The following is a 24,619-nucleotide window of genomic DNA, read 5'->3' on the forward strand; positions in this document are numbered from 1 at the left end:
CCTCCTTCCAGATGAGAGAGATGAGGTCATGCATTAATTCTAATAGTGCCTCTCCGCCTTACTTTAGTGCCTCAGCGGGGATTTCATCTTCTCCCGATGCTTTGCTGTTCTTGAGCTGACGGATGGCTTTTTCTACCTGGTGCAGGGCTGGGGTTTTGCTGAGATGGTGGCGGGTAGCATGCTGCGGGATGGAGTCGAGGACACTCGTGTCAAAGTCAGAGTCTCGATTAAGGAGATTTTCTAAGTGCTCCTTCCAGCGGGTCCTGACTGCCTCGGTGTCCTTGATGAGTGTCTCCCCATTCTTGGACAGCAGTGGGATGGGGCCTTGGGTGCTTGGGCCATAGGTGTACTTGACTACGGTGAAGAATCCTCACACATCATGACTGTCGGCCAGCTGCTGAATCTCCTGTGCTTTCTCTACCCACCATCTGTTCTTTAGGTCGCGGGTTTTTTGTTGGACCTCAGCCTTAAGCCATCTGTAAAGCTGCTTTGCTGCTGCCAAGTTGAGTTGTTGTTTTAGGTTCAGAAATGCCCTGTGCTTGCAATTTATTAGCTTTAGGATCGCCTGGTCATTCTCATCAAACCAGTCCTGGTGTTTCCTGGTTGAGTGACTGAGCATCTCTTCGCAGACACTGGTTATGGTGGCCTGGAGGTCAGACCAAACGCCGTGGGAACTCTGTGTCTCAGGTCATCGAGGATTGCCAGGTTAGCAGCGAGACGCTGGTGTATAGGGTTCTCTTAGCTGGGTCTTTGAGTACCCCGGGATTGATTTTTCTGTGGCACTGCTCTGCTGCCGTCGTCGCTTTGGGGCTATATTGATGATGACGGAACGGATTAGACGGTGGGCCGTCCAGCAGTTGCCAGCTCCTCTCATGGCATGGGTGATGCATACGTCCTTGCAATCCCTTGCTCGAACAATGACGTCGTTGAGCAGGTGCCAATGTTTGGAGCGAGGGTGTTGCCAAGATGCCTTGTACTTGTCCCTCTGGCGGAACAAGGTGTTGGTGATGGCAAGGTCGTGTTCGAGGCATTTTGTCAGAAGCAGGGTACCACTGGAGTTGCTTTCCCCTACCCCCTCTCTGCCGATCACGCCTACCCAGAGGTTTGTGTCCTTACCGACTCTGGCATTGAAGTCGCCGAAGAGGATCAGTTTGTCGTCCGTAGGGACGCGGGACAGGACTTGTTCTAGGCCAGATAAAATCCTTCTTTGGCCTTATCTATTGCGTCGAGTGTTGGGGCGTATGCACTGATAACTGTGGCACACTGGTTCCAGGATAGGGTGAGTTGGAGAGTCATGAGACGTTCGCTAGTCCCGCAGGGGGAGTCTCTGAGGCAGTCGACCAGCTCGTTCTTGATGGCAAAACCGACTCCATGGAAGCAGCATTCTTCCTTTGGATTGCCTTTCCAGAAGAAGGTGTAACCTTCACCTTGGTCTTTGATCTGGCCTTCCCCTGCCCGCCGGGTCTAGCTTAGAGTGGCAATGTCGAGAGTGCAGATTCCGTCCGCTATGGGGTGCAGCGGGCATGATCTTTACGGTGCGACAACTGCAAGAGAAATGCAGGGAACAGCACCAACCCTTGTACATGGCCTTCTTTGACCTTACAAAGGACTTTGACACTGTTAACCATGAGGGACTATGGAGCGTCCTCTTCCGTTTTGGCTTCCTCGATAAGATTGGCGCCATCCTCCGCCTGCTCCACAACAACATGCAAGCCGTGTTCCTGACCAATGGATCCATCATAGGCAGTCCCTCGGAATCGAGGAAGACTTGCTTCCACTCCCAAAGTGAGTTCTCTGGTGGCTGAACAGTCTAATATGAGAGCCACAGACCCTGCCACAGGTGGGACAGACATTCGTCGAGGGAAGGGGTTGGTGGGGCTGGTTTGCCGCGCGCTCCTTCCACTATCTGCGCTTGACCTCTTCAAGCTCTTTGCGTTGAGACTCGAAGAACTCAACGCCCTCCCGGATGCACTTTCTCCACCTCGGGCAGTCTTCGGCCAAGGTCTCCCAGGTGTCAGTGATGATGTCACACTTTACCAGCGAGGCTTTGAGGGTGTTCTTGTAACGCTTCTGCTGCATACCTTTGGCTCGTTTACCATGAAGGAGCTCCACATAAAGCATTTGCTTAGAGAGTCTCATATCTGGCATGCGAACTACGTGGCCTGCCCAGCGAAGCTGATCGAGTGTGGTCAGTGCTTCAATGCTGGGGATGTTAGCCTGGACGAGGACACTGATGTTGGTGCGCCTGTCTTCCCAGGGGATTTGCAGGATCTTGCGGAGACATCATTGGTGATATATCTCCAGCGATTTGAGGTGCCTTCTATACATCGTCCATGCCTCAGATCCATACAGGAGGGCGGGTATTACTACAGCCTTGTCGACCATGAGCTTGGTGGTAGACTTGAGGGCCAGGTCTTCAAACACTCTTTTCCTCAGACGGCCAAAGGCTGCACTAATGCACTGGAGGTGATGTTAAACCTCCGCATCAATGTCTGCCTTTGTTGATAAGAGGCTCCCGAGATATGGGAAATGGTCCACATTGTCAAGGGCTGCACCATAAATCTTGATGATTGGAGGGCAGTGCTGTGTGGCGGGGACAGGTTGGTGGAAGATCTTTGTCTTACGGATGTTAAGCGTAAGGCCCATGCTTTCTTATGCCTCAGTGAATACATTGACTATATCCTGGAGTTCAGCCTCTGAGTGTGCACAGACGCAGGCATCGTCCACATACTGCAGCTCAACGACAGAGGTTGGGGTGATCTTGGACCTAGCCTGGAGATGGTGTAGGTTAAACAGCTTCCCACTGGTTCTGTAGTTTAGTTCCACTCCAGCGGGGAGCTTGTTGACTGTGAGGTGGAGCATGGCAGCGAGGAAGATTGCCAAGAGGGTTGGGGCGATGACGCAGCCCTTTTTGACCCCGGTCCGGACATGAATTGGGTCTGTAATGGATCCGTTGGTAAGGATTATGGCCTGCCTGTCGTCGTGAAGCAGGCGAAGGATGTTGACAAACTTTTGGGGGCATCCGAAATGGAGGAGGACGCTCCATGGACCCTCAAGGTTGACAGTGTCAAAGGCCTTTGTAAGATCGAAGAAGGCCATATATAAGGGCTGGCGCTGCTCCCTGCATTTTTCCTGCAGCTGTCGCGCTGCAAAGATCATGTCCGTTGTACCCCGTAGGGGACGAAATCTGCACTGTGATTCCGGGAGGAGCTCCTCGGTCACAGGGAGAAGATGGTTGAGGAGAACTCTAGCAATAACCTTCCTAATGGCTGATAGCAGGGAGATTCCCCTTTAGTTGCCGCAGTCGGACTTGTCCCCTTTTTAAAAAATGGTCACAATCACCGCATCTCTGAGATCTCCCGGCATGCTCTCCTCCCTCCAGATGAGAGAGATGAGGTCATGTATCCACGCCAACAGCGCCTCTCTGCCACACTTGAGCGCCTCAGCAGGGATTCCATCTGCACCCATAGCCTTGCTATTCTTAAGTTGTTTTATGGCTTTGCCTACCTCGTGCAACGTTGGAGTTTCACTGAGTTGGTGGCGGGTCGCATTCTGCAGGATGGAGTCGAGAACACTGAAGTCAAAGGCAGAGTCTCGATTGAGGAGATCTTCAAAGTGCTCCTTCCATCGGGCCTTGAATGAGTGTTTCGCCGTTCTTGGCCAGGAGTGGTGGGGCCTTGGGAGTTTGGATCATAGGTGGCCTTGACTGCAATGAAGAATCCTCGCATATCATGGCTGTCGGCCAGTTATTGTATCTCCTGTGCTTTCTCCATCCACCACCTGTTCTTTAGGTCCCGGGTTTTTGTTGGACCTCAGCCTTGAGCTGTCTATAATGTTGTTTTGCAGCTCCCAAGTTGGGTTGTTGCTTGAGGCTCAGAAATGCTTTTTCTTCGATCTCCTGATCATTTTCATCAAACCAGTCCTGATGTTTTCTGGTTGAGTGACCAAGTATCTCATCACAAGCACTAGTTATAGAGGTCTGGAGGGCAGACCGAGCGCTGTGGGCATTCAGCATCTCAGGATCATCAAGGCACGGCAGATTGGCTATGAGACGCTGGCTGTATAGGGCTCTCTTAGCTGGGTCTCTCAGTGCCCCGGCATTAACTTTTTGCAGCACTGCTTCTGCTATCCCCTCTGCTTTTGGGCTATGTTAATGTTGATGATGGATCGGATTAGACGGTGGTCCGTCCAGCAGTCGTCAGCTCCTGTCATGGCGCGGGTGATGCGCACATTCTTGCGATCCCTGGTTCGGACGATGACATAGTCAAGCAGATGCCAGTATTTGGAGCGAGGGTGTTGCCACGATGCCTTGTATTTGTCCCTCTGGCGGAACAGGGTGTTGGTGATGAGGAGTTCATGTTCTAGATATTTTGTCAGAAATAGGGTACCACTGGAGTTGGCTTTCCCTACCCCCTCTCTGCCAATCACGCCTCCCCAGAGGGTTGTGTCTTTGCCTCACATTAAAGTCACCCAGGAGGATCAATTTGTTTTCTGTGACAAGTCCCTGACAAGGCGGTAGACCTCGGGCCCACAACTGGTCAGCCTTGCACTTCTCCGCCAATGTGTCCGTCTCCCCTGCCAGGTCGTTTGCCACAAAATATTGCTTGAGACTTTCCGTGAAAGCATCCCAATCATCACCTTCTGCGAGGTCTTTTAGTGTTCCAAAGATAGCCATAATCGCGTGAAAGTCCGTATTCTTGTCACCAGTTATTATGTCTGTAATGTACTTATAAATGACTCCAAGAAGCAATGTGTTGTACTCAAACTGTAGTGACCTTGGTCCTTTATTCCTAACTCCAGAGTGAGGCAGCCACATGGTGGCTCCCCTTTTAAACAACCACTGCCACCAGGGCAGGAAACCCCAGTCTCTACCAGTTGCCCCCTCTAGTGGTGCCAGCATGTATATATACAGTGTAAACCTTGTTGAAAGTACATCAGATAAACAAGTCTTCATCGTATGCAACTATACAGTTACTACACAGAAAGTATATCTATAGTCTGCATATATAACATTTTCCATAACTACTCTAAATCTAATGTTATTGTGATCACTGTTTGCCAAATGCTCTCCCATTGAAAGATGCTCCACTTGCCCCACTTCATTCCCCCAGAACTAGATCTAGCATTGCTTCCTTCCTCGTTGGGCTGGAAATATACTGATCAAGAAATTCAAGGAGGATTGAAAGATTGTGACAAAGTCTCCCCTATCGCCACTCTTATTTCCCTCGGTAACCAAGGGTGCAGCCCATCCGGACCTGGTAGGTTTTCTACTTTGAGCGCTGCCAGCCACTGTAGTGCCTCCTCTTTATCTATTTCGGTCCTATCCATTTCTCTATCGCCATCCTCCTTTACTGTGCCATTGGCAGCATCATCTTTAGTAAAGACTTTTAGTGTTGTGAAAATCTAAAGTACAGAAAGGCAGTTTTTAGCACTGATGGATTTAGATATTACTGAAGGGGATGTGAGTGCTGCAGGCAATAGTGGGTTTTTTTCTAGAGGCCTGGGGCATTCTCCTCTAGAAAATATTGATTTTGGACTGTTTATTTGGTGCATTTTTTTTACATTTTAGGATCTAATATAATTCTATCTTTTTGGCCAAACATAATTCAGCCTGGAAGAGTTACATATATTTTATAAATGAAAACAAGACCTTGTGGGGACTGCAATCCACCTTTAAAGAATTCATCTCACTTCACTGGGAATCTAATTCCAGATACATTTAAAGTTCGCCAGTTCTGATGAAGGGTCATCAACCTGAAAAGTTAACTCTGTTTCTCTTTCCAGATGCTGCCTGACCTGCTGAGTATTTCCAGCATTTTCTGTTTTTATTTCAGATTTCCAGCATCCATAATATTTTGGTTTTGTCTAGATACATCATGTTACTTTGTGAAGTGAAACCTTTTACAACACACACCTAGAATAACTCCATTCACAAGCTAAATCTGGCCCACTATCACATCTATCTCGATTCCAGATTCCTATAGGTGGGGAGAGGGGGGTGGGGTGGGGGGGCAGTGGGGGAGGGCGAGCGTTTGGCGAGGTACTTTCCTATATTCAGGACTTGTTGACTCAACTATTCTAAATACATTCGAGTTGTTTCAGGTGGGTCGGGTGAGTTAATATCATTGAAACAAAATTTGTGAACCCAAGTCTGATAAAGGGTTAGTCTCTTTCCTTCTTTTAGATGTGATTATCTTGCTGTATATTTAAAACATTTTCTGTTTCTAAAGTCTTTACACACCAATAAATTTGTGATAATAGTGAACAAATGCTAAACTTGGACATATTACTTCATCTAAAATAAACGCATTAGCTCCACCATTAAAATAACAGAGGAATCTCATAAGAATGCATTAAGCATTCATCTGCTATATCATTGGAATATATTGCTTTTTGAATCTGTTATGGTTTGCTTTTACCGCAAATAAAAATTATCACACATTGCAATCGAAAATCTGGTTTGCAGGAACAGGCATATGAAACTGAATCTTGTGCTCTTAAGTAAACTTGTCTGATTGCCTACAGTCTGGGCTTACACTCTATTATGCTATATTGATTAATAATGTCACCTCTTACACTTTCCCATTAACACTGGCTGCTCTAATGCATGTTCTTTCCTCAGTTACTTCACAGTAACAAAAAGACCATCACTGTGCATGTTTAATTACAAACACTCAAAATAGTGTTCAAAATTACAGAATATAACCACCCACTACAACTCACACACATACAGACCAACATTTAGCATCAGGCATCACTGTAATAAAAAGACTAGAAATTTGATAGCGCCCCACTTGGGACGTTAAATTTTGAAAAGTTGAAAAAGTAGCGCCAGGTGCTAATCATTCTCTTCTCCAGCGAGTTCTCCAAAAGGGAAATGGAGCACTAAACCAAGCGCTAACCAGTCAGTAGTGGCAGAGTGCCAACCAGAGGCTGCTTCCCTCGCTTAAAGGGAAGGGCCAATGATGCTGCACAAGCTAGTTGTCGGCAGTTCTGTTTTGTAAGACAACCTGTGTGACTGTCATTTCAGCCCCAAACACTCTCACAAAGTGGAGGTTTGGGCATCTTGCACCAGTGAAACATGAAAAACTTTCTGCAGGCACCAGACTGGTGCAAATAATAAAGGTCGCGCTAGCAGAAAACCATTCGCTTTAATTACCGCTCCCCAAGAGGCCAACCGAGTTCGCAATGCCTACTCTTGATGGCGTTGTCGATACAGCAGGGGGCAAGAGTCAATTTTACATCCAGGGTGATAACTGAGCGCTGCACACTTTATGACGTCATGATCTGCGAGGTGCTAGAGGCCCAGGCAGTAAGAGTTGACCAGCATTGAAGTTGACGGGCGTTCCTGCACTCACTGCACCCAGTCACTAATCCATTAGTACCCTGTTAGCGGCCCCCTCAGGCACGGGAGGCACCAAACATAAATCTAGAAATTTCAACAGTGACACAAAAGTTGCCAGTTGACTTGGGTTAACGGCTGATTAAAATGGTTGCACTGGTAGGAGAGAAAAAATCATGCTGAGGACAAAAGATAGGGCTAAAAATTCATATATCCAAGGAATGGATGGTATTTAGACTAAAAATGGTGAATTAGCGCATGTGAAAATCGAATAGACAAGACACAAAATTCATCCTCACTCCTCATTAAAATGATTGGAGACATAAATCTCGGGGGCAAACGGGGCACAAGGATGTTGTTGCCTCGGGGAAGGGGGCGCTGCCGCTTTGCGGGAAATTGCCCTGGAGGTTTGGGAGGGATTGTCCCGGCAGCGCCGTGACCTGCGGTTAGTGCCCCGGGCCACGTGCAACCAGTGATGACTTAATCAGCGTGTGCGCTGAACCCTTGAGGCTGGAGTGGGGGGATGTCAACACCAGCTTCGCGGGTTGTGAAGCTGGCATCCATCCACTCCTATGGCGATGCTTAAAGGGGAGGCTTACAGCGACCCAAGCCACCATGTTGATTGGTAGGCCAACTCTTGGGTAGATCCGACCATGGCGGCCCTAGCATGGACCACGTGGCCATCATGTAGCCCGGCTCTCTGTTTTAGGTGCCGAGCTACTGGCCCGATCCCGTGCTGCCCTGGTGATCCAGTGACGGTCACCATGCAGAGTGCGCAGCTGCCCTCCCCTTTAATGGAAGGGGAGGGGTGTTGTACCATGTCAATGCTACGCAGAGCATCTGCGTAGCGCTGGCCTAAGTGCTGTGCTACTGCCCCAGCACCGCCCCCAAAGGAATTGGAGCGCCGGTGACAGCGCTCCGCTTCCTTTGAGGGGCAGAAGGCCCAATTCCGCATCAGGGCGAGACTATCTGGCCAGGTGATAAATATCCTGGCTCCGGAAGGTTACTGCCCCAAATCGGGGTGAGTGGCAATTTCACACCCCCACGCCCCCCCGCCCCGCAGTCTAAAACCCTAAGCTCATTGGCGTTATACTGAAAAGATGGACCAATATTGGGTGTTGTCTAAACGCAAGTAATGATTAAAGGGGAGGCCCTCCCTCCGCCTCGTCCTCTTCCTCCTCGGCCTCCTCCTAATCCTCCTCCTCCACATCCTCTTCCTCCTTGTCTTCCTATGCCTCGTCATTCTCCTGATGTAATGCCGCAATCCCTCAGCCCTGTGACTGTGAGAAAGTATTGTGAGCAGAGGCCTTTAACAAATAATGAGTGACTTCTGCACTTGAATGAATATACCTTGTCACCAAAAAATCTTAAAATAACTAAGAAGAGCTGTTTCAGTTGCAGGAAGTAGCAAACAAACAATGAAACTGCAAAACCCTGTCAGGTGCAGCTGATTGGGGATGGTGCCTTTAAATATTGCTGCTACAGCCTGCTTTCTGCTTGGTGACACCAGCTCTCCCTGTCATTGTTCTGCGCTGCCATTAAAGTAAGCGGCTAAATCCAATGTTAGCGATCGGGCATCCAGTAAGCGTTGCACACTCATTGACGTCACGATCTCTATGATGGAAAGCTCCCTGGTGCTCGGGTTTACCAACAGTGCTACCAGCACCACCGATATGCTGGAACCAGCATCAGCTGTCAAAGGTATTTCAGCGCCATCTCCTGGCAAACCACATCAATGTTTCCTGCTATTACCGCAGCATGAAACTGATTGTGTAATGCCCTCCTGGTGGCATTAGTCCAGGCATCGGTGCCGAATGTACTGTCCAGAAGCTGCGCTACATCTTCCTACAGCTTCTCGAAGCAACACGAGATATTGTCATTTGCTTTCTGAACTGAAAAAAAACTGAAGTAAAAAATTGCAGTTTTCAGTTCTTACAGCTCAATTGCCTTTTAAAAAACAAACATTTGAAAAAACATCCCCAAATGGGATTCGTCAGCTCTTAAAGCTGAATTCCCTTTCGTACCTCAAAAATGGGAGAAGTGCTTCAGCACTAACACAAAGGGCCCAAGTTTCCACATGATTTGCGCCTGATTTTTAGGAGCAACTGGTGGAGAACGGACTATCTTAGAAATCACAATTCTCCACATTTCTTTTTCTGCAGTTCTAGTCAGGTAGAACAGTTCTACTTTGGAACAGAATTTTTTCTTCAAAAGGGGGCGTGTCCGGCCACTGACGCCTGATTTGAAAGTTTCCACAGTGAAAACGTACTCCAAACTAAAGTAGAATGGAGCAAGTGAAGATTTTTGTAGAACTGAAAAAACCTGTTCTACACATTAAAAAATCAGGCGCAGGTTACAAATTAGGCGTCCAGAACGAGGTGGGGGGGAAGGGAAGTCATTAAATTCTATAATAAATCCTTATTTATACTTATACAAATATTATACAAATAAATCCAACCTGAATAAACATTTATAAGCAAAGAAAAGATTAAATAAACCATCTTCCTACCTGTGTGAAAGTGCTTCAGGCAGGCCTTTCGGAACCGAAGGCTGAACGGGCCGGCCTGAGACTTCAGGCAGGGCCCGTCCCCAGCACCAGATTTACCGGTAGGTGGCGTCGGGTCGGGTCGGGTCGGGGAGGTTCGGTTGGTTCAGGTCACGGGAGGGAGGGGGGGGGTGGTCAGGTCGGATCCAGTCCGGGAGCGGGTGTCGGGTCGGGTCAGGGGACGGGAGCGCGGGTCGGGTCGGGTCCAGTCGGGCCAGGGGGAGGTGGGGTGGGGAGCGGGAACAGGAGCTCGGGTCGGGTCGGGTCGGGGAGGCGGGGAGCGGGAACAGGAGCGCGGGTCGGGTCGGGGAGGCGGGGAGCGGGAACAGGAGCGCGGGTCGGGTCGGGTCCAGTCGGGTCAGTCGGAGGGGGGGGGGAGCAGGCTTTCGGGTGTGGTCCGGAGGCAGGGCGGGGGGGGGGGGGGGAGAGGGTGTCGGGTCTGGTCGGGGGGGGGGAGCAGGAGCTGGCCGTGGGAGGAGCCTTATTCATGCAGCCCCAGTGAGGCCATTGGGCCAGGGCTAGGGGCTGCGTGCTTCGGGCCCCTCCCACACAGTTCGGCGCCTGGAGCTACTGCACTTGCATGCCCACTGTAGTGCGCATGTGCAGAGGTCCCGGCACTGTTTTCAACGCAGGGTCCTGGCTCCGCCCCCCCACAGCTCGTGCTGGCTGCACCGAGGGCCAGAGGACCTGCAGGGAGGTGGAGAATATGGAGGATTTTTTTAGGCGCACTTTGTGGCGCGAAAAACGGGCGTCCAGGTCGGGACTGCGCCGTTCTAGGCGCGTGTGGAAACTTGGGCCCAAATAGTCTAGTTAGCCAAGGAAAGGGCACCCAGGTCTCGCATGCAGCACTCCAGCTTTGTGCAGGGGGTCAACTCTGCAAGAGGGGTCCTCTACCCACAGAGGGCCAGAGGTCCACCAGGAAGAATGATGTGGAACCAGATCACTGAGGTCATCACTGCCACCAGTGTCACCCCCACCACTTGGCTCCAGTGTCCTAAGAAGCTTTATTACCTCAGACCAGTCATCAAGGTCAGTGAATGCATCTTCAAAAGCTGTCTCCTACCAACTGCACCACTAGCTTCTCACACTGCTCAATGTACGATTCCACCCCCACCCCCACCCCCAACCAATCACTCACCTAGCAACAATCTGTACCAATCACAAGGCACACCTCCCATTCTTAGTTTGGAGGAGAAGGTGCAGGGGCAAGGCCGAGGCCTTGGTCAGCAGCGGGACTGAAAGGATACAAGATGCTGGTATCTTCATATGTTATCTTCCTTCTGTCATGTACCTCTTGCTTTCCCGCCACCCCTCACCACAACTCCACCCTTGTGCCTTCCTCATTTCACACACCCAAGAATGCAGCTTGCCCAGCCAGTGATTGACTAATAAGAAGGAGAGGAGAGAGAAAAAGAAAAAGAAAAAGAAAAAGGAAGAGGAGGAAGAGAAGAAGAGGAAAAAAAAGAAGCACCGTCACTCAAATTCACACTCCCAGCAAACAGCTCAAGGTCGACCAGCAAGGCCATTTGCAGTGTCGCCGCTGAAAGTCAGCAGCCTTCCATCAGCCATGCAGAGCAGGCTCGAGGGGATGCATAGCCTCCTCCTGTTCCTAATTCTATGTTATGTTCTTATGCTGCAGCCACTGGGGTTGCGCTGCATGACATCAGTAGGATAGGCAAAGGCACACATAAGACAATCACTGAGGGAATACAAAAGGGTGATGAGTTGGTTTCTTTATGTCAATATTGGATGGATAGATGTATAAATTTGGATTAGAAATTTTGCTTTGTGGTGGCTTTTACTTCAGCATTGTGCCCAATAGGATGCTGAGAGAGTCAGTAACAGAGCAAAGGTAAGGTGTGGGACAAATGTCGAAAGGAGAATTGGGGCTGTGGCCACTAGTAATGAAGACGGATGATTCCATCCCAGATATCGCGGTCAGAAAGGGGCTGCCTAAGTTGCATCCTTCCTTCTGCTTCTTCCTCTTCAGCATCTCCATCTTCTGCATTTTATTCTTTTGCGTCTTCCTCTTCCCTCTGCGAGTGGATGCTGTAAATTTGAAATAAAAGCATAAAATGCTGGAAATACTCAGTTGGCCTGGCAGCATCTCAACCTGGGATGTGAATTCTGTTTCTCTCTCCCCGGATGCTGCCTTATCTGCTGAGTATTTCCAGCATTTTCTGTCTTCTCAGAGGCCATCCTTTACTATTGGAGTCTTGCAAGCATCCAGCAGCATTCCCTGTACACTTAAAAAACTTTTAACATATATTGGAGCAAGTCACTACTTCAATAAAATCAAAAAAGTCCTGTCCAAAAGCTTAAATGCAAACTTACCTGAAAGATATGTGCATCCCTTTAAGAGGTGCTGACAGTGCCTCTGTCAGTCAGCTGAATGCTGGGTTTTCATGGTGAGCTTTGGACCTAGCGCTGAACTCAGCACTAAGGTCCAAGTTTGCCGAGCTGACGTTAAGTCGGTGTGTGCCTCTCCCTAATTTAAATTTCCAGGGCCATCGCTCTTACAGGCAGTGCTGCCGGACGTCAAAAGTGACGGATGTTGCGGGACCTGCCACCAGTTGGTGAAACAGTGGCCGCCGCAGTCTTTTCGCTACATTTTGACGGTAATGGGTGGCGTAAAGCTCATCCCAACCTCCTTCCCTTTGTTTATACACCCTGGAAATCCTGCAAATGCAGGGATAGCAATGCTCAATTAAAGGCAGTTAATGCAGGGAACATCCTAATTATCTCAAAAAAGCAGATACAACTCGTCCTATAAGAAAACAAATCTTCATATCATACAACAGCTGGAAAATACAAAGTTTTTGAAGGCTGCATTATAACAGCAATAAATAAATACTGTGACACTCAGAAGCCATCAGCTTATCATAAAACTTTGCTGCCTCAAGTTCAAGTGGGAGAAAGAAACGTGATTGATTGGTTTTGATATCTTCCAGTCCTGCTGTTCCAATCAATCTGATTGGTTCTCATTACTTCCAGTCATGCCATTCCAATCAATCTGATTGCTTCTCATTGCTTCCAGTCCTGCTTTGAAAAAAGCTGCTTTTTCTTGTGATGTGCAAAAAATTAATATTTGGGTTGAAATGTTGTCATCTTAAAATGATCAGTGGAATGGACACTAATGTACTGAAATAACTGGGTGAATGTAAAATAATGTGAGGGCTCCCAAAGGTGATCCAACGACGCAACCCCTGCTGTATGAATCCTGCTGACCTCAGTGCCTGAATTCCTGCTATGTGCTCCAGATGGTCAAAGATCCATGTGGGAATACTAAAATCTAGAATCTACCCTTATTATTTTTCATCTTCAGTATTTCCGGTGCAGCACTTTGTGCACTGGTAGCAGATGTGAGAATTTGAGTGCAGCTGATTACTGGCTGATTAGTAGATTTCCCATTTGAGTGTGCCTGAACTTCTCTAAGGACTGTTTCTACAATCTCAGTGGGGAGAGGATGCTATGGCAGGAAATCTTTGGTGCCCATTAAAATCAATAGATGGGAAATCAGAGGGCACACTAAAATTTCCCATAATGTCCCCCAAAAGAGCATGGAATCGACCCATATATGTTAAAACGTACCCTGGCAATTCAAAGTATCTTTATTATTATGCTAGAAATGGGATCCAACAGTGTTTAGTCATATTTGTGCTGAATTACAGTCAGTGTGACCCAAGTTGAATTCATTCATATAATGAAAATAATGATGAAAATTAAATGACAATAAAAGTATATAACTACTCTAATTCTCCAGTTTGAGGTGTGGCTTAGTGGATTCTGATCAAGATTGTGCTATGAAACCGATAGATGTCCCTTGCAGTGACTATGGACCCAAGTTTCCACATGATTTGCGCCTGATTTTTAGGAGCAACTGGTGGAGAACGGACTATCTTAGAAATCGCAATTCTCCACATTTTTTTTTCTGCAGTTCTAGTCAGGTAGAACAGTTCTACTTTGGAACAGAATTTTTTCTTCAAAAGGGGGCGTGTCCGGCCACTGACGCCTGATTTCAAAGTTTCCACAGTGAAAACGTACTCCAAACTAAGTTAGAATGGAGCAAGTGAAGATTTTTGTAGAACTGAAAAAACCTGTTCGACACATTAAAAAATCAGGCGCAGGTTACAAATTAGGCGTCCAGAACGAGGTGGGGGGGAAGGGAAGTCATTAAATTCTACAATAAATCCTTATTTATACTTCTACAAATATTATACAAATAAATCCAACCTGAATAAACATTTATAAGCAAAGAAAAGATTAAATAAACCATCTTCCTACCTGTGTGAAAGTGCTTCAGGCACGGAGAATGCTGCAGTCAGCCTGAGGTGCCCGTTCTTCCCGCGGGGGGGGGGGAGGGAGGAGGAGGCGCCCGTTCTTCCCGCGGGGGGGGGGGGGGAGGAGGAGGCGCCCGTTCTTCCCGCGGTGGGGGGAGGAGGCGCCCATTCTTCCCGCGGGGGGGGGGGGGGGGGAGGAGGAGGCGCCCGTTCTTCCCGCGGGGTGGGAGGGGGGAGGAGACGCCCGTTCTTCCCGCGGGGGGGGGAGGAGGCGCCCATTCTTCCCGCGGGGGGGGGGGGAGGAGACAGTGAGAAAGCTGCAAGTGCTGACGTGCTGATGGCAATGTGCTTTTATTAAAAAAATGTTCAAAAATTAAACAGCTACAAAGAACTACAAAAATGGCCGAGTGCCAATGTTTTTTTCACACTGAGCATGCGCGAACGCTCCAACGCGCACGCGCAGCGTTGCCGGCAGGAAAAAAACTAATTTAAATAGTACCTGCCCCCTCCCACTTACAAAATCGGCGCGAGTGTAGGCTCCGCCCCCCTGGGCGCCGCGCCAGGCAGACAAGGAGCTGCAGAACGTTCCAGAATCGCGATTTATTTTTTAGGCGCCGTTTTAGGCGCGAAAAACGGGCGCCCAGCTTGGAGGGGCGCCCGTTTTTTATCGTGTGGAAACTTGGGCCCTATGTTACACTATTGTATGACTTCAGCACTGACCTCCATAACTTCAAGATGAATATAAATCAGTATTAAGAACTGTTCCTTAGTACAGGCAGATTAGGGGCTGTGCTCCCTTATACACTGAGTGCACATCCTCAGTAACTTTACTAAGGGAGGGGAAATCATTCGAAGAATCAATCGCTGATTGCAATGACCGCGGAGAGGTCATCCACCCATGTTCCTGACTGCAGTTGGTTGAGTGACATGGGAAGAGTGAGGAAGGAGGAACATTACTTGCAAAAAAAGGTGTCACACATATTTAAAAAAAATACTCTGATAAGCATTTGCTCTCAAAAATATTACAATATAAATGAAGTTATAGTTAAATCCAGGAACAAGATACATCACTCATCCTTTTCTGTATCAGAAGACTTACCTTTTTCAAAAATTTCTTTCAGTACTCCTCGTTTTATCAGCTCTTCTCTGCTTTGCCGTGTGGAAATCTTTCTTTCCAGAGCTGAAATTAACAGAGATTATGTTTAGATACGGTGGCCTAGAAATTTGTTTGCTTCTGAAAACGGGCACAGGGATCGTGCTGCACTAGCAACCTGCGCCCGTTTGGAGGACTGCGGGCAGCTTTGTGCTGCTTGCTCATTTCCATGATTGTGGCGTTCTGCTGAATGCGCTGCTGAGTGACTAAGCACTCAGCGGGGCTCCCAAGCTGGTGCGAGGCTAGCACCAATTAAAGCTAGCCTGTACTACATAAAGGCAGTCTGCACCTCATAAAGGGGAGGTGCATTCTGCCTACAGCAGATCATAAAACTGGCTGAGGAAGACAGTGGAAAAGAACTATTAATGATGGCACAACAGGGGAGAGAGCATGCACCAAAGTTCTTCAATGCAGCACTGGAGGTCTTGGTGCAGGAGGCCAATAGGAGGAGAGAGGTGTTATTTCCACAGGGGGCCAGGATGTATTCCAGGCAACACAGCAAAGTACACTGGGTACAGATAGCGACTGTGGTGACTGGCAGAAATGTAGCCCCGAGGATGTGAACATAGTGCAGGAAGAAGTTTGATGATCTCACACGAGTAGTCAAGGACAGTGAATTCATCTTCAAATGCCATATCCCACAAACTGCACCACTAGCCTCATGCACTGCTCAATTCAACGCACGCCCATCACTCACCTACCAACATTCTCTATCAATCACGAATCATACCTCACATTCTTACAGGAAAAAGCGGCGCGTAACCGGCGCCAACAGAACCTAACCGACAGGGAACAGGCTCACCTGCACCACCTCACCTTCATAAAGGTGACAGTGCTGGCCATTCTTGGGGGGAGCATGGCTGAAGCTAAGGCCAGCGGCGAGGCTGAAAGGGTACAAGAAGCCAGTATCTTCATACACTATCCTCCTTCTCACATCCCACTTTCCCCACATCTCACAATCTCTTCTGATTTACAAGCTGCAGATGGTTTAAGCATGCACCTCTTGCTTCTCCACCCCTCTCCTCACTACAACTCTACCCGTGTGCCTTTCTCATTTCAGAAATCCAACCTGCCCAGTCAGTGGTGTAAGAGGAAGAGAGAGGATGAAGAAGAAGAAACACAGTCACTTTATCTGACAATCGCAGCACCAGCTCAGATACTGGCACTGCGCTGCCTTTAAAGAACATAGGAACATAAGAAATAGGAGCAAGAGTAGGCCATTTGGTCCCTCAAGCCTGCTCCGCCATTCAATGTTATGGCTGAACTGATCATGGACTCAGCTCTCTTATTGCTCAAAAATCTGTCTGTCTCTGCCTTAAATATATTCAATGACCCAGCCTCCACAGCTCTCTGGGGCAGAGAATTCCATAGATTTAAAACTCTCACAGAAGAAATTCCTCCTCATCTCAGTTTTAATGGGCGGCCCCTTAGTCTGAGACTATGTCCCCTAGTTTTAGTTTCCCCTATGAGTGGAAGTATCCTCTCTGCATCCACCTTGTCGAGGGTTCTCGAGCCCCCTCATTATCTTATACGTTTCGATAATATCACCTCTCATTCTTCTGAACTCCAATGTTTATCGGCCCAACCTACTCAACCTACCCTCATAAGTCAACCCCCTCATCTCTGGAATCAACCTAGTGAACCTTCTCTGAACAGCCTCCAATGCAAGTATATCCTTCCTTAAATGCGGAGACCAAAAGAGAGTAGCTTAGAGCTGAGATCTGCACGTGTTGAGTTGCTAGCATGAGTGTGCTGCAGCCAAGGCAAGGCCCAGAGATGCTCGAGATCATCTTGCAAGCCCATCTACCATCTGCCCCACTGAAAGTCAGCAGCCTTCCACTAGCCATGCTGCAGCCACCGGGGTAGCACTTTGTAGGAACACTAGTACAAGCAAAGACACGCTGAAGACAGGCTCTGAGGAATGCACAAGAATGCTTAATTGATTTTGTTATGTTGATAAAGTTGGATTGGAGTGTTTCTTTTGTGATGATTTTTATTTCAGCATCGAGGCCAAGAGAACCCTGGAGGGCGAGGCCACACACGAGTTCTGCTGCAGAGGACTTCGATGAGTACTACAGAGACCGACAGAAGAATGCTGATAGGCATGCACAAAAAATGCTTGGTGCATTGGCAGGCCTGCCAGAAAGCCTGAATGCAATGCCAAGGAGCATGGATGAGTCCGGTACCGTCCTTGCACCTAGCTTTGCGCAGAGTTTGAAGCTTTCCAGCATGGAAGGGGTGGGCAGATCCATGAGCGCACTTGTGGACCCAACCATCATGCAATGTCTGATGGCTGATGTTTCAGCTTACAGGCCACCCTAAGTGCTGCAATGCCAGCTCAGACTGTTCTCATGCAGGCTCAGCTTTCTGCCACACAAGCTCGGACTGCTGCCATCGTGGTAGGGTTGGCCAGTGTGGAAAGGGGATTGGAGGATGTCACAGCAGTCCAGCAATCTGTCCTCCAACAGATGGCTAGGAATGCTAAGGTGCCACTAGCAGTGGCTCCATGGAGCGAGAAGTTGATGTCCTCTCTCAGAATGATGGCATTCATCCTCCCACCTCTGCCACTCCACCAGTGCCCTTGCTGTTGCCTGTCAGCCTGCCAACACAAACTGCTACCGCCCATGGCGAGGTGATGTAGTCCAGAACTGGCCTTCTAGGCCCAGAGATGCTCGAGATCATCTTGCAAGCCCATCTACCATCTGCCCTACTGAAAGTCAGCAGCCTTCCACTAGCCATGCTGCAGCCACCGGGGTAGCACTTTGTAGGAACACTAGTACAAGCAAAGACACGCTGAAGACAGGCTCTGAGGAATGCACAAGAATGCTTAATTGATTTTGTTATGTTGATAAAGTTGGATTGGAGTGTTTCTTTTGTGATGATTTTTATTTCAGCATCGAGGCCAAGAGAACGCTGTGATAGTCAGTAACAGAAGGAAAGTAAAGTGTGGGACTATTGCTTAATGGGGAATTGGGGTTGCGTTCACTCATACCACTGTCCGATGAGTCAATCATGGAGCATCCAGGCAGCAAGAGGTTGTCTAGATTGCTTCCTCCCTTCTGCTTCCTCCTTTTCACCTCCTCCTCCTCCTCTTCCGCTTCCTCCTCCTCCTCAGCTCGTCGCCGAAGGCTTGATGGCAAGGGCTGGGCCTTCTTGATCGCAAGGTTGTGGAGCATGCAGCCACCACAACGCGTTCTGGTGAGTACTGCCGGGCTCCTCCAGAGCGGTCAGGCAGCAGAATCATTGTTTAAGGAGGCCAGTGGTCTGCTCTATCAAATTTCGTGTGGCAGCATAGCTCTCATTGTACGCATGCTGCCCATGTATTGTCAGGTTGTGGAGCGGAGTCATGAACCAGATGGTCAGCGGATAGCCCTTGTTGCCCAGTAGCCACCCTCTGGTTTGTCTTGGTGGCTCAAAGACTGAGGGAACAGCAGACTGGCACAGAATAAAAGCATCATGATTGCTGACAGGATACCTAGCATTCATCATGATCTGCTGAGAATGGTCGCACACCAACTACACATTCAGCAAGTGATAACCTTTGCGGTTGTGGTGCATCTCAGAATTTAGATGCGACACCCACAAAGCCACATGTGTGCAGTCGATGGTGCCCTGTGGTTGGATCAGGTTCTAGGAGTTGTTCTGCAACTGAGTCTGACCTGGTAAAGAGTGAAGAATGGCTAACCAAGCGAGAAATTGGGCACGCAGGTGTTTGGACGCTGCACTTGCTGGAGGAGGTGGAAAAATGGAGAGATGTCCTGTGTCTTCTGGGGGCCAGGATGCCCTCCAGACACACAGTGAGAAGACAGTGGGAACAAATAGCTGCGGAGGTCAATGTCAGGAGTTTAGTTCCAAAGAACCTGAATGCAATTCCGCAAGAAGTTTAATGACCTCACATGTAAAAGTCGGATGACTAGTTGGTGAAGGATAGAAGACTAGAGCCACGGGGGAGAAATTCATTATAGCTCAGAGTTAACTTTAGGAAAGTTTGAGATTTAGCACCAGGCGCTAATGAATCACGCTGCATGCAAAATTGAGTCTCTTTGCTCAAAGAAAGGATTGGAGGGCCGGATTTGGCGTGTGTCGCTGGATTCGCCTCGCCATGGCACTACTGCCTCAGCATACCATTAGCGTCCCCGCCAGGCGCTAACTGGAGGTGCTAAGATACTAAATTTTTGCCCCCTAGTCTTTAGTTGCTTACAAGCCTTTATTCACAGAGACACAGATTACTTACTGTGCACAGCCACAATAAGCTGACAACCCTTCCCTAGCGTACTCCAGTGTATATATGTATAGAAGCACGAATCGCCAATTAATTCCCACCATCTGGATACAATTAGCACCCAATTGCTACGTAGTATTTTAATACAATTAACAGATTTCCTTTTCTCTCTTTAAATAAAATTTGTGGCCACCAAAATGGTAGTACTAGCAGGACTGAAAAATATGCGCTGCGGATTAATTCTCATTAACCCAACACTAAACTCAGTGTAACACACCCCTAGTTGTGCTTGTCCCGGCAGCAAGCCCCAATGTGGCGTGCCCAAGGGGAATTGCTGCTTCAACAGCCTCTAAAAGCGAGACTGTGATTTTGCAAAACATTGTGGGATCTTAAAAGGGTAATGCGTTGATATTTTCTTAAAAGACCCTCTGAAATGTAAAATTTTAAAATTATGTAAAAAAAGGCAGAAGTTGTCAGCCTTTACAGCTCAACTGCCTTTTAAAAAATAAACATTGAAAAACCATTCCTAAATGGGAGTCTTCAGCTCTTAAAACTGAATTCTCTTCCGCACCTAAAAAAGTTGGCAAAGTGCTTCAGCTTTAGCACAAATGGCTCAGCAAACCAGGGAAAGGTCACCTAGGGTCTCGCACGCAACACTCCAGCTTTGTGCAGGGGGTCAACATTGCAAGAGGAATCCTCTACCCATAGGAGTCAGGAGGCGGAACCATATCACTGAGGCCATCACTGCCAACTGTCTCGCCCCCAACAGTGCCCAAAGAAGCCGTCACCTACCAACTGCACCTCTAGCCTCACACACTGCTCAATCCATGACCCCCAATCACTCACCTACCAATAATCTGCAGCAATCACGAGACACATCTCCCATTCCTAGCATCACCTCATCCCTTTGGAGGAAATGGTACAGGACATTTTTGGCAGGGGCATGGACTAGCACTTCCGGGGTGGTATCAGGGAATCTCCCACATCATGAAGTCTTGATAAAAGCCTGTCTCCCTGCATGTAAAGCACTAAATGCTCAGAAAAAATAACACAAATTGTAGTATCTTCCAGAGCAGGAGGATTATCACAAAGAACAGAAGGTGATTTGGGATTGCGTCCAAAGGCTAGTTAGTAAGGACAATATATTCTCTAACCAGAATTCTTTGCATGAACTGCCCATGCCAGGACAGTTGACAATTTACACTCTGATCAATCAGCCAACATTTTATACACTATGTCGTCAATCACAGAATGATTCCTTTCACAAAGCTCATTGCTAAAAGAGCTCTCAGCTTGTGTATTCATGACAATGATAATTATATTCTCACACATATCTCTGAACTCTTTGTTAGCAAATTCACCTCCATTATCAGTCAAAAACTTTGCCGGTGGTGTCCTAAGTCCAGTCACTATCCATTTTCCATAAGTTAATCTATAATAACCTTCTTCTCCTAACTACATATGTGTAGAAATAGGGCTAGAAATTCATCTGCTGAGCGCCACTCTGCAGCGCCATGAAATGGTGATAAACTGGCAGCCGCCACTCTTTCACCAGCTGGTGGTGGGTTTGGCAGCGTCCGTCATATTCCTGACCCTCTTTGCACTGCCGGTAATTGGCAGTGCCCTGAAAGAAAAAAAAATGGCAGCATGGTGATGTCAATCGACATGCAACGCTGACTTACCGTCACCACGCCGAACTTCGACCCTAGCACTGAATTCGGCGCTGGGTCCTAAGAAACCTAGCATGCAAGCAGGCTGAGAATGGCAATGTCAACATCTCTTAAAGGGATGCACCTATCCTTCAGGTAAGTTTGCAATTAAACTTTTGGACTGTTTTTAAAAAAAATTACTTTTAAGGACACCGAGGCTGTCGGGGCCCGATGGAAGGAGCACTTTGAAGATCTCCTCAATCGAGACTCTGCCTTTGACTCGAGTATTCTCGACTCCATCCCGCAGCATGCTACCCGCAACCAACTCAGTGAAACTCCAACATTTCACGAGGTAGGCAAAGCCATAAAACAGCTTAAAAATAACAAGGCTACAGGTGTGGATGGAATCTCTGCTGAGGCACTAAAATATGGCGGAGAGGCGCTGTTGGAGCGGATACATGACCTCATTTCTCTCATCTGGAGGGAAGAGAGCATGCCGGGAGATCTGAGTGACTCAGTGATTGTGACCATTTTTAAAATTCATATAGTGGCTTGCTGCAATAGATGTTAAAAGTATTTTAAGTGCGTATGGAGTGTTGCTGGATCCTTGGGAGGCCTCAGATGGTAAACAAAGGACTCTTGGAAGACAGAACATGCTGTGAATACTCAGCAGATCAGGCAACATTCGTTCTGAGAAAAACAGAGTTCACGTCTCAGGTCAAGGTGCTGCCTGACCTGCTGAGTATTTCCAGCATTTTATGCTGTAATTTCAGATTTAAAGCATTCAATCGCAGAGGAAAGAAGCAGAGTAGCAAGCCGAAGAGTAGGAAGCAGCAGGAAGGATGCCACCCAGATAGCCCCTTTCTGGCTGGGATATCCAGGATGGAATCAGCTGCCTGCAGTCCCAGTGACCAGAACCCCAATTCCACTTTCAACATTTGTCCCACACCTTACCATCCCTCTTTTACTGACCATATCAATATCCTCTTAGCCACAATGCTGAAATAAAAGCCACCACAATGCAAACTTTCCAATCCTACTTATACAACTATCCATCCAATATAACACCAAGAAATCAACCAATCACCCTTATGCATTCTCTTAGTGATTGCCTTTGCCTATCCTACTGATGTCATAAAGTGCTACCCGAGTAACTGCAGCATGGCTGATGAAAGACTGCTGACGTTCAATGGGGGACACTTCAAATAGCCTTGCTGGGGGACCTTGAGAAGCTGGTGGTTGGAAGTGTCAAATCTTCTTCTTCTTCATTCTCCTCTCCGACTTCTTGGTCAACCATTGGTTGGGTAGGCTGCATTTCTTTGGTGTGTGATATGAGGAAGGCACAAGGGTGGAGTTGTGCTGAGGGGAGGGCAGGAAAGCAAGAGATGCATGCCAGAAGGAGGATAACATATGAGGATACCAGCCTCTTTTATCCTTCAGCCCCGCCACTGCCCAAGGCCTCATCCATGCCCTTGCAAAGAATGACCTGGGCTGGGGCGGGGGGAGGTGGGGGGGCGATACTTCTGGCAGTGACAGCCTTAGTGATGTACTTCCACATTATTCTTTCTGGAGGGCCTCCTGGCCCATTGGGTAGAGATCCGATCTTGCATTGTTGACCCCATGCACAAAGCTGGAGTGCTGCATGCGAGACCCTCAGTGCCCCTTCCTTGCTGAGCCACTTATGTTAATACTAAAGCAGTTTTCCCATCTGTTGAGTTTAGGAAGCTAATTCAGTTTTAACAGCTGAATATTCACATTTGGAAGTTCTTTTAAATATTGAATATTTCTTAAAAGGCAGAAAGGGCTGAAAAATGTATTGATTCACTGAATTTTATTTTGCAGTGCTTCAGTTTGCATGGCTCCTTTAATTCTCAGACCTCTTCAATTCCCTGCGAGCTCCACAGTTTTGCTCACAGAGGCTGTGGGAAGCTGCAAGGCCGGACCTGGACAGAAACTTCATCACGGATCCCCCCAGGTGCCGTGCCACCGATCTCCATGCCCCTAGACAAATTTCACTCGAAGCATTGGAGTCATTTCCAGTGGCCATTAACTGCAGTTGCCGGTAAGACCAGAAACTTTGCTGGCGAACACAAATTTTCCCCCCAAGATCTTGTAGCCAGGTCAATAAAATGAATGATGATAACATTTCTGTCAGTGTCCCATGTCAACTACCTCAATAAAGTCACATGCCAATGGAATACTTACAATAGGACATGGGGGCAGCCTTCTATACTTCTTACAAATTTCACATTTCTCACTACTCTCTTCTATAATCCTCTTTTACTCCTTATCAACTACACCTGCATCATTTAGCAGGAGTTTTACACATTAACAAGTAGGGTGGACAAATTGTCTATGTAACTTTAAGGCAATTTGTTTTTATTTCTCTCTTATCCTCATCACCTAATGCCATTAATACTTATTGAACACTCTTATGAGAATCATCAGGTTTTGTAATGGGGATACAATAATGTCCAGACTGGGTAAAGTGCAGATGATAAAAAATACAACTGGTATTTATATAGCGCCTTTAACGTAGTAAAACATAGTAAAACGTCCCAAGGAGCTTCACAGGAGTGTTATGAGACAAAAAAAATAAAGAACAATCGATTTCCTCCAAATAATTGCCTTATTGTGTTCCATTTCAAGTTTCATTTGTACTTTTTCATGAAGATTTATGTTATGTAGGCATGCTTGTATTGCTATATGATGTCTGTAACACTGAATGGACCTTACACTGTACACACCTTACTGTACACCAGCGGGTGCTGCTGCTGGAGACCTCGGGGTTACCTGCACATTGCAGGTAACCCAGTATAAAAGAGAGCTCACAGTTTGGTTCCTCACTCGAGGAGCTGCAAATAAAGGACTACAGTCTACACAGTTTAAGTACCATACCCTGCCTCGTGGAGTCATTACCAAAGGTGCCTGCATACACTACAACTGGCGACGAGGTCACGAACTACACACTCAGCATGTCGCATCTCAGCAACTTTCAGCAATTTACCAATGGGAAAGATTGGGACGCTTTTGTAGAAAGATTGGAACATTTCTTCATAGCCTACGACCTGGATGGAGACAGATCGGCCACACGACCGAAAAAGCGCAGGGCCATCTTGCCTAGCAGTTGTGGGCCCCCCATCTATTGTCTGGTCAGGGACTTGCTAGCCTCGGAGAAGAAAATCACCAAGAGCTTTGAGAAACTTGTAACATTAATACAGGAGCAACTAGAACCAAAAGAAAGCATCCTCACAGACAGGCACCACTTCTACACTTATCGGCGACCCGAAGGCCAAGAAATTATTAAGAATGCTGCACATTTAAGAAGACTAGCTGCACCATGTGATTTTGGAGACCACCTTAATGAAGCACTAAGGGACATATTTGTCATCGGAATTGGCCACGAGGGTCTCCTACACAAATTGCTG

The 24,619-nt window shown here is 47.7% G+C and overlaps 1 protein-coding gene across 1 annotated transcript in view; it reads right to left on the reverse strand.

The window, feature by feature from the left end:
• Nucleotides 1-24,619, reverse strand: part of phactr1 (phosphatase and actin regulator 1) — a 523,423-nt gene that overhangs the window by 334,783 nt on the left and 164,021 nt on the right. Inside the window, exon 2 of the mRNA XM_070879882.1 lies at nt 15,267-15,347. Coding sequence (XP_070735983.1) covers nt 15,267-15,347 — 81 coding nt within the window. The remainder of the gene's footprint in view (nt 1-15,266; nt 15,348-24,619) is intronic.

Source organism: Pristiophorus japonicus, chromosome 5 (genome assembly GCF_044704955.1).
Source record: "Pristiophorus japonicus isolate sPriJap1 chromosome 5, sPriJap1.hap1, whole genome shotgun sequence".
Classification (NCBI taxonomy): Eukaryota; Metazoa; Chordata; class Chondrichthyes; family Pristiophoridae; genus Pristiophorus; species Pristiophorus japonicus.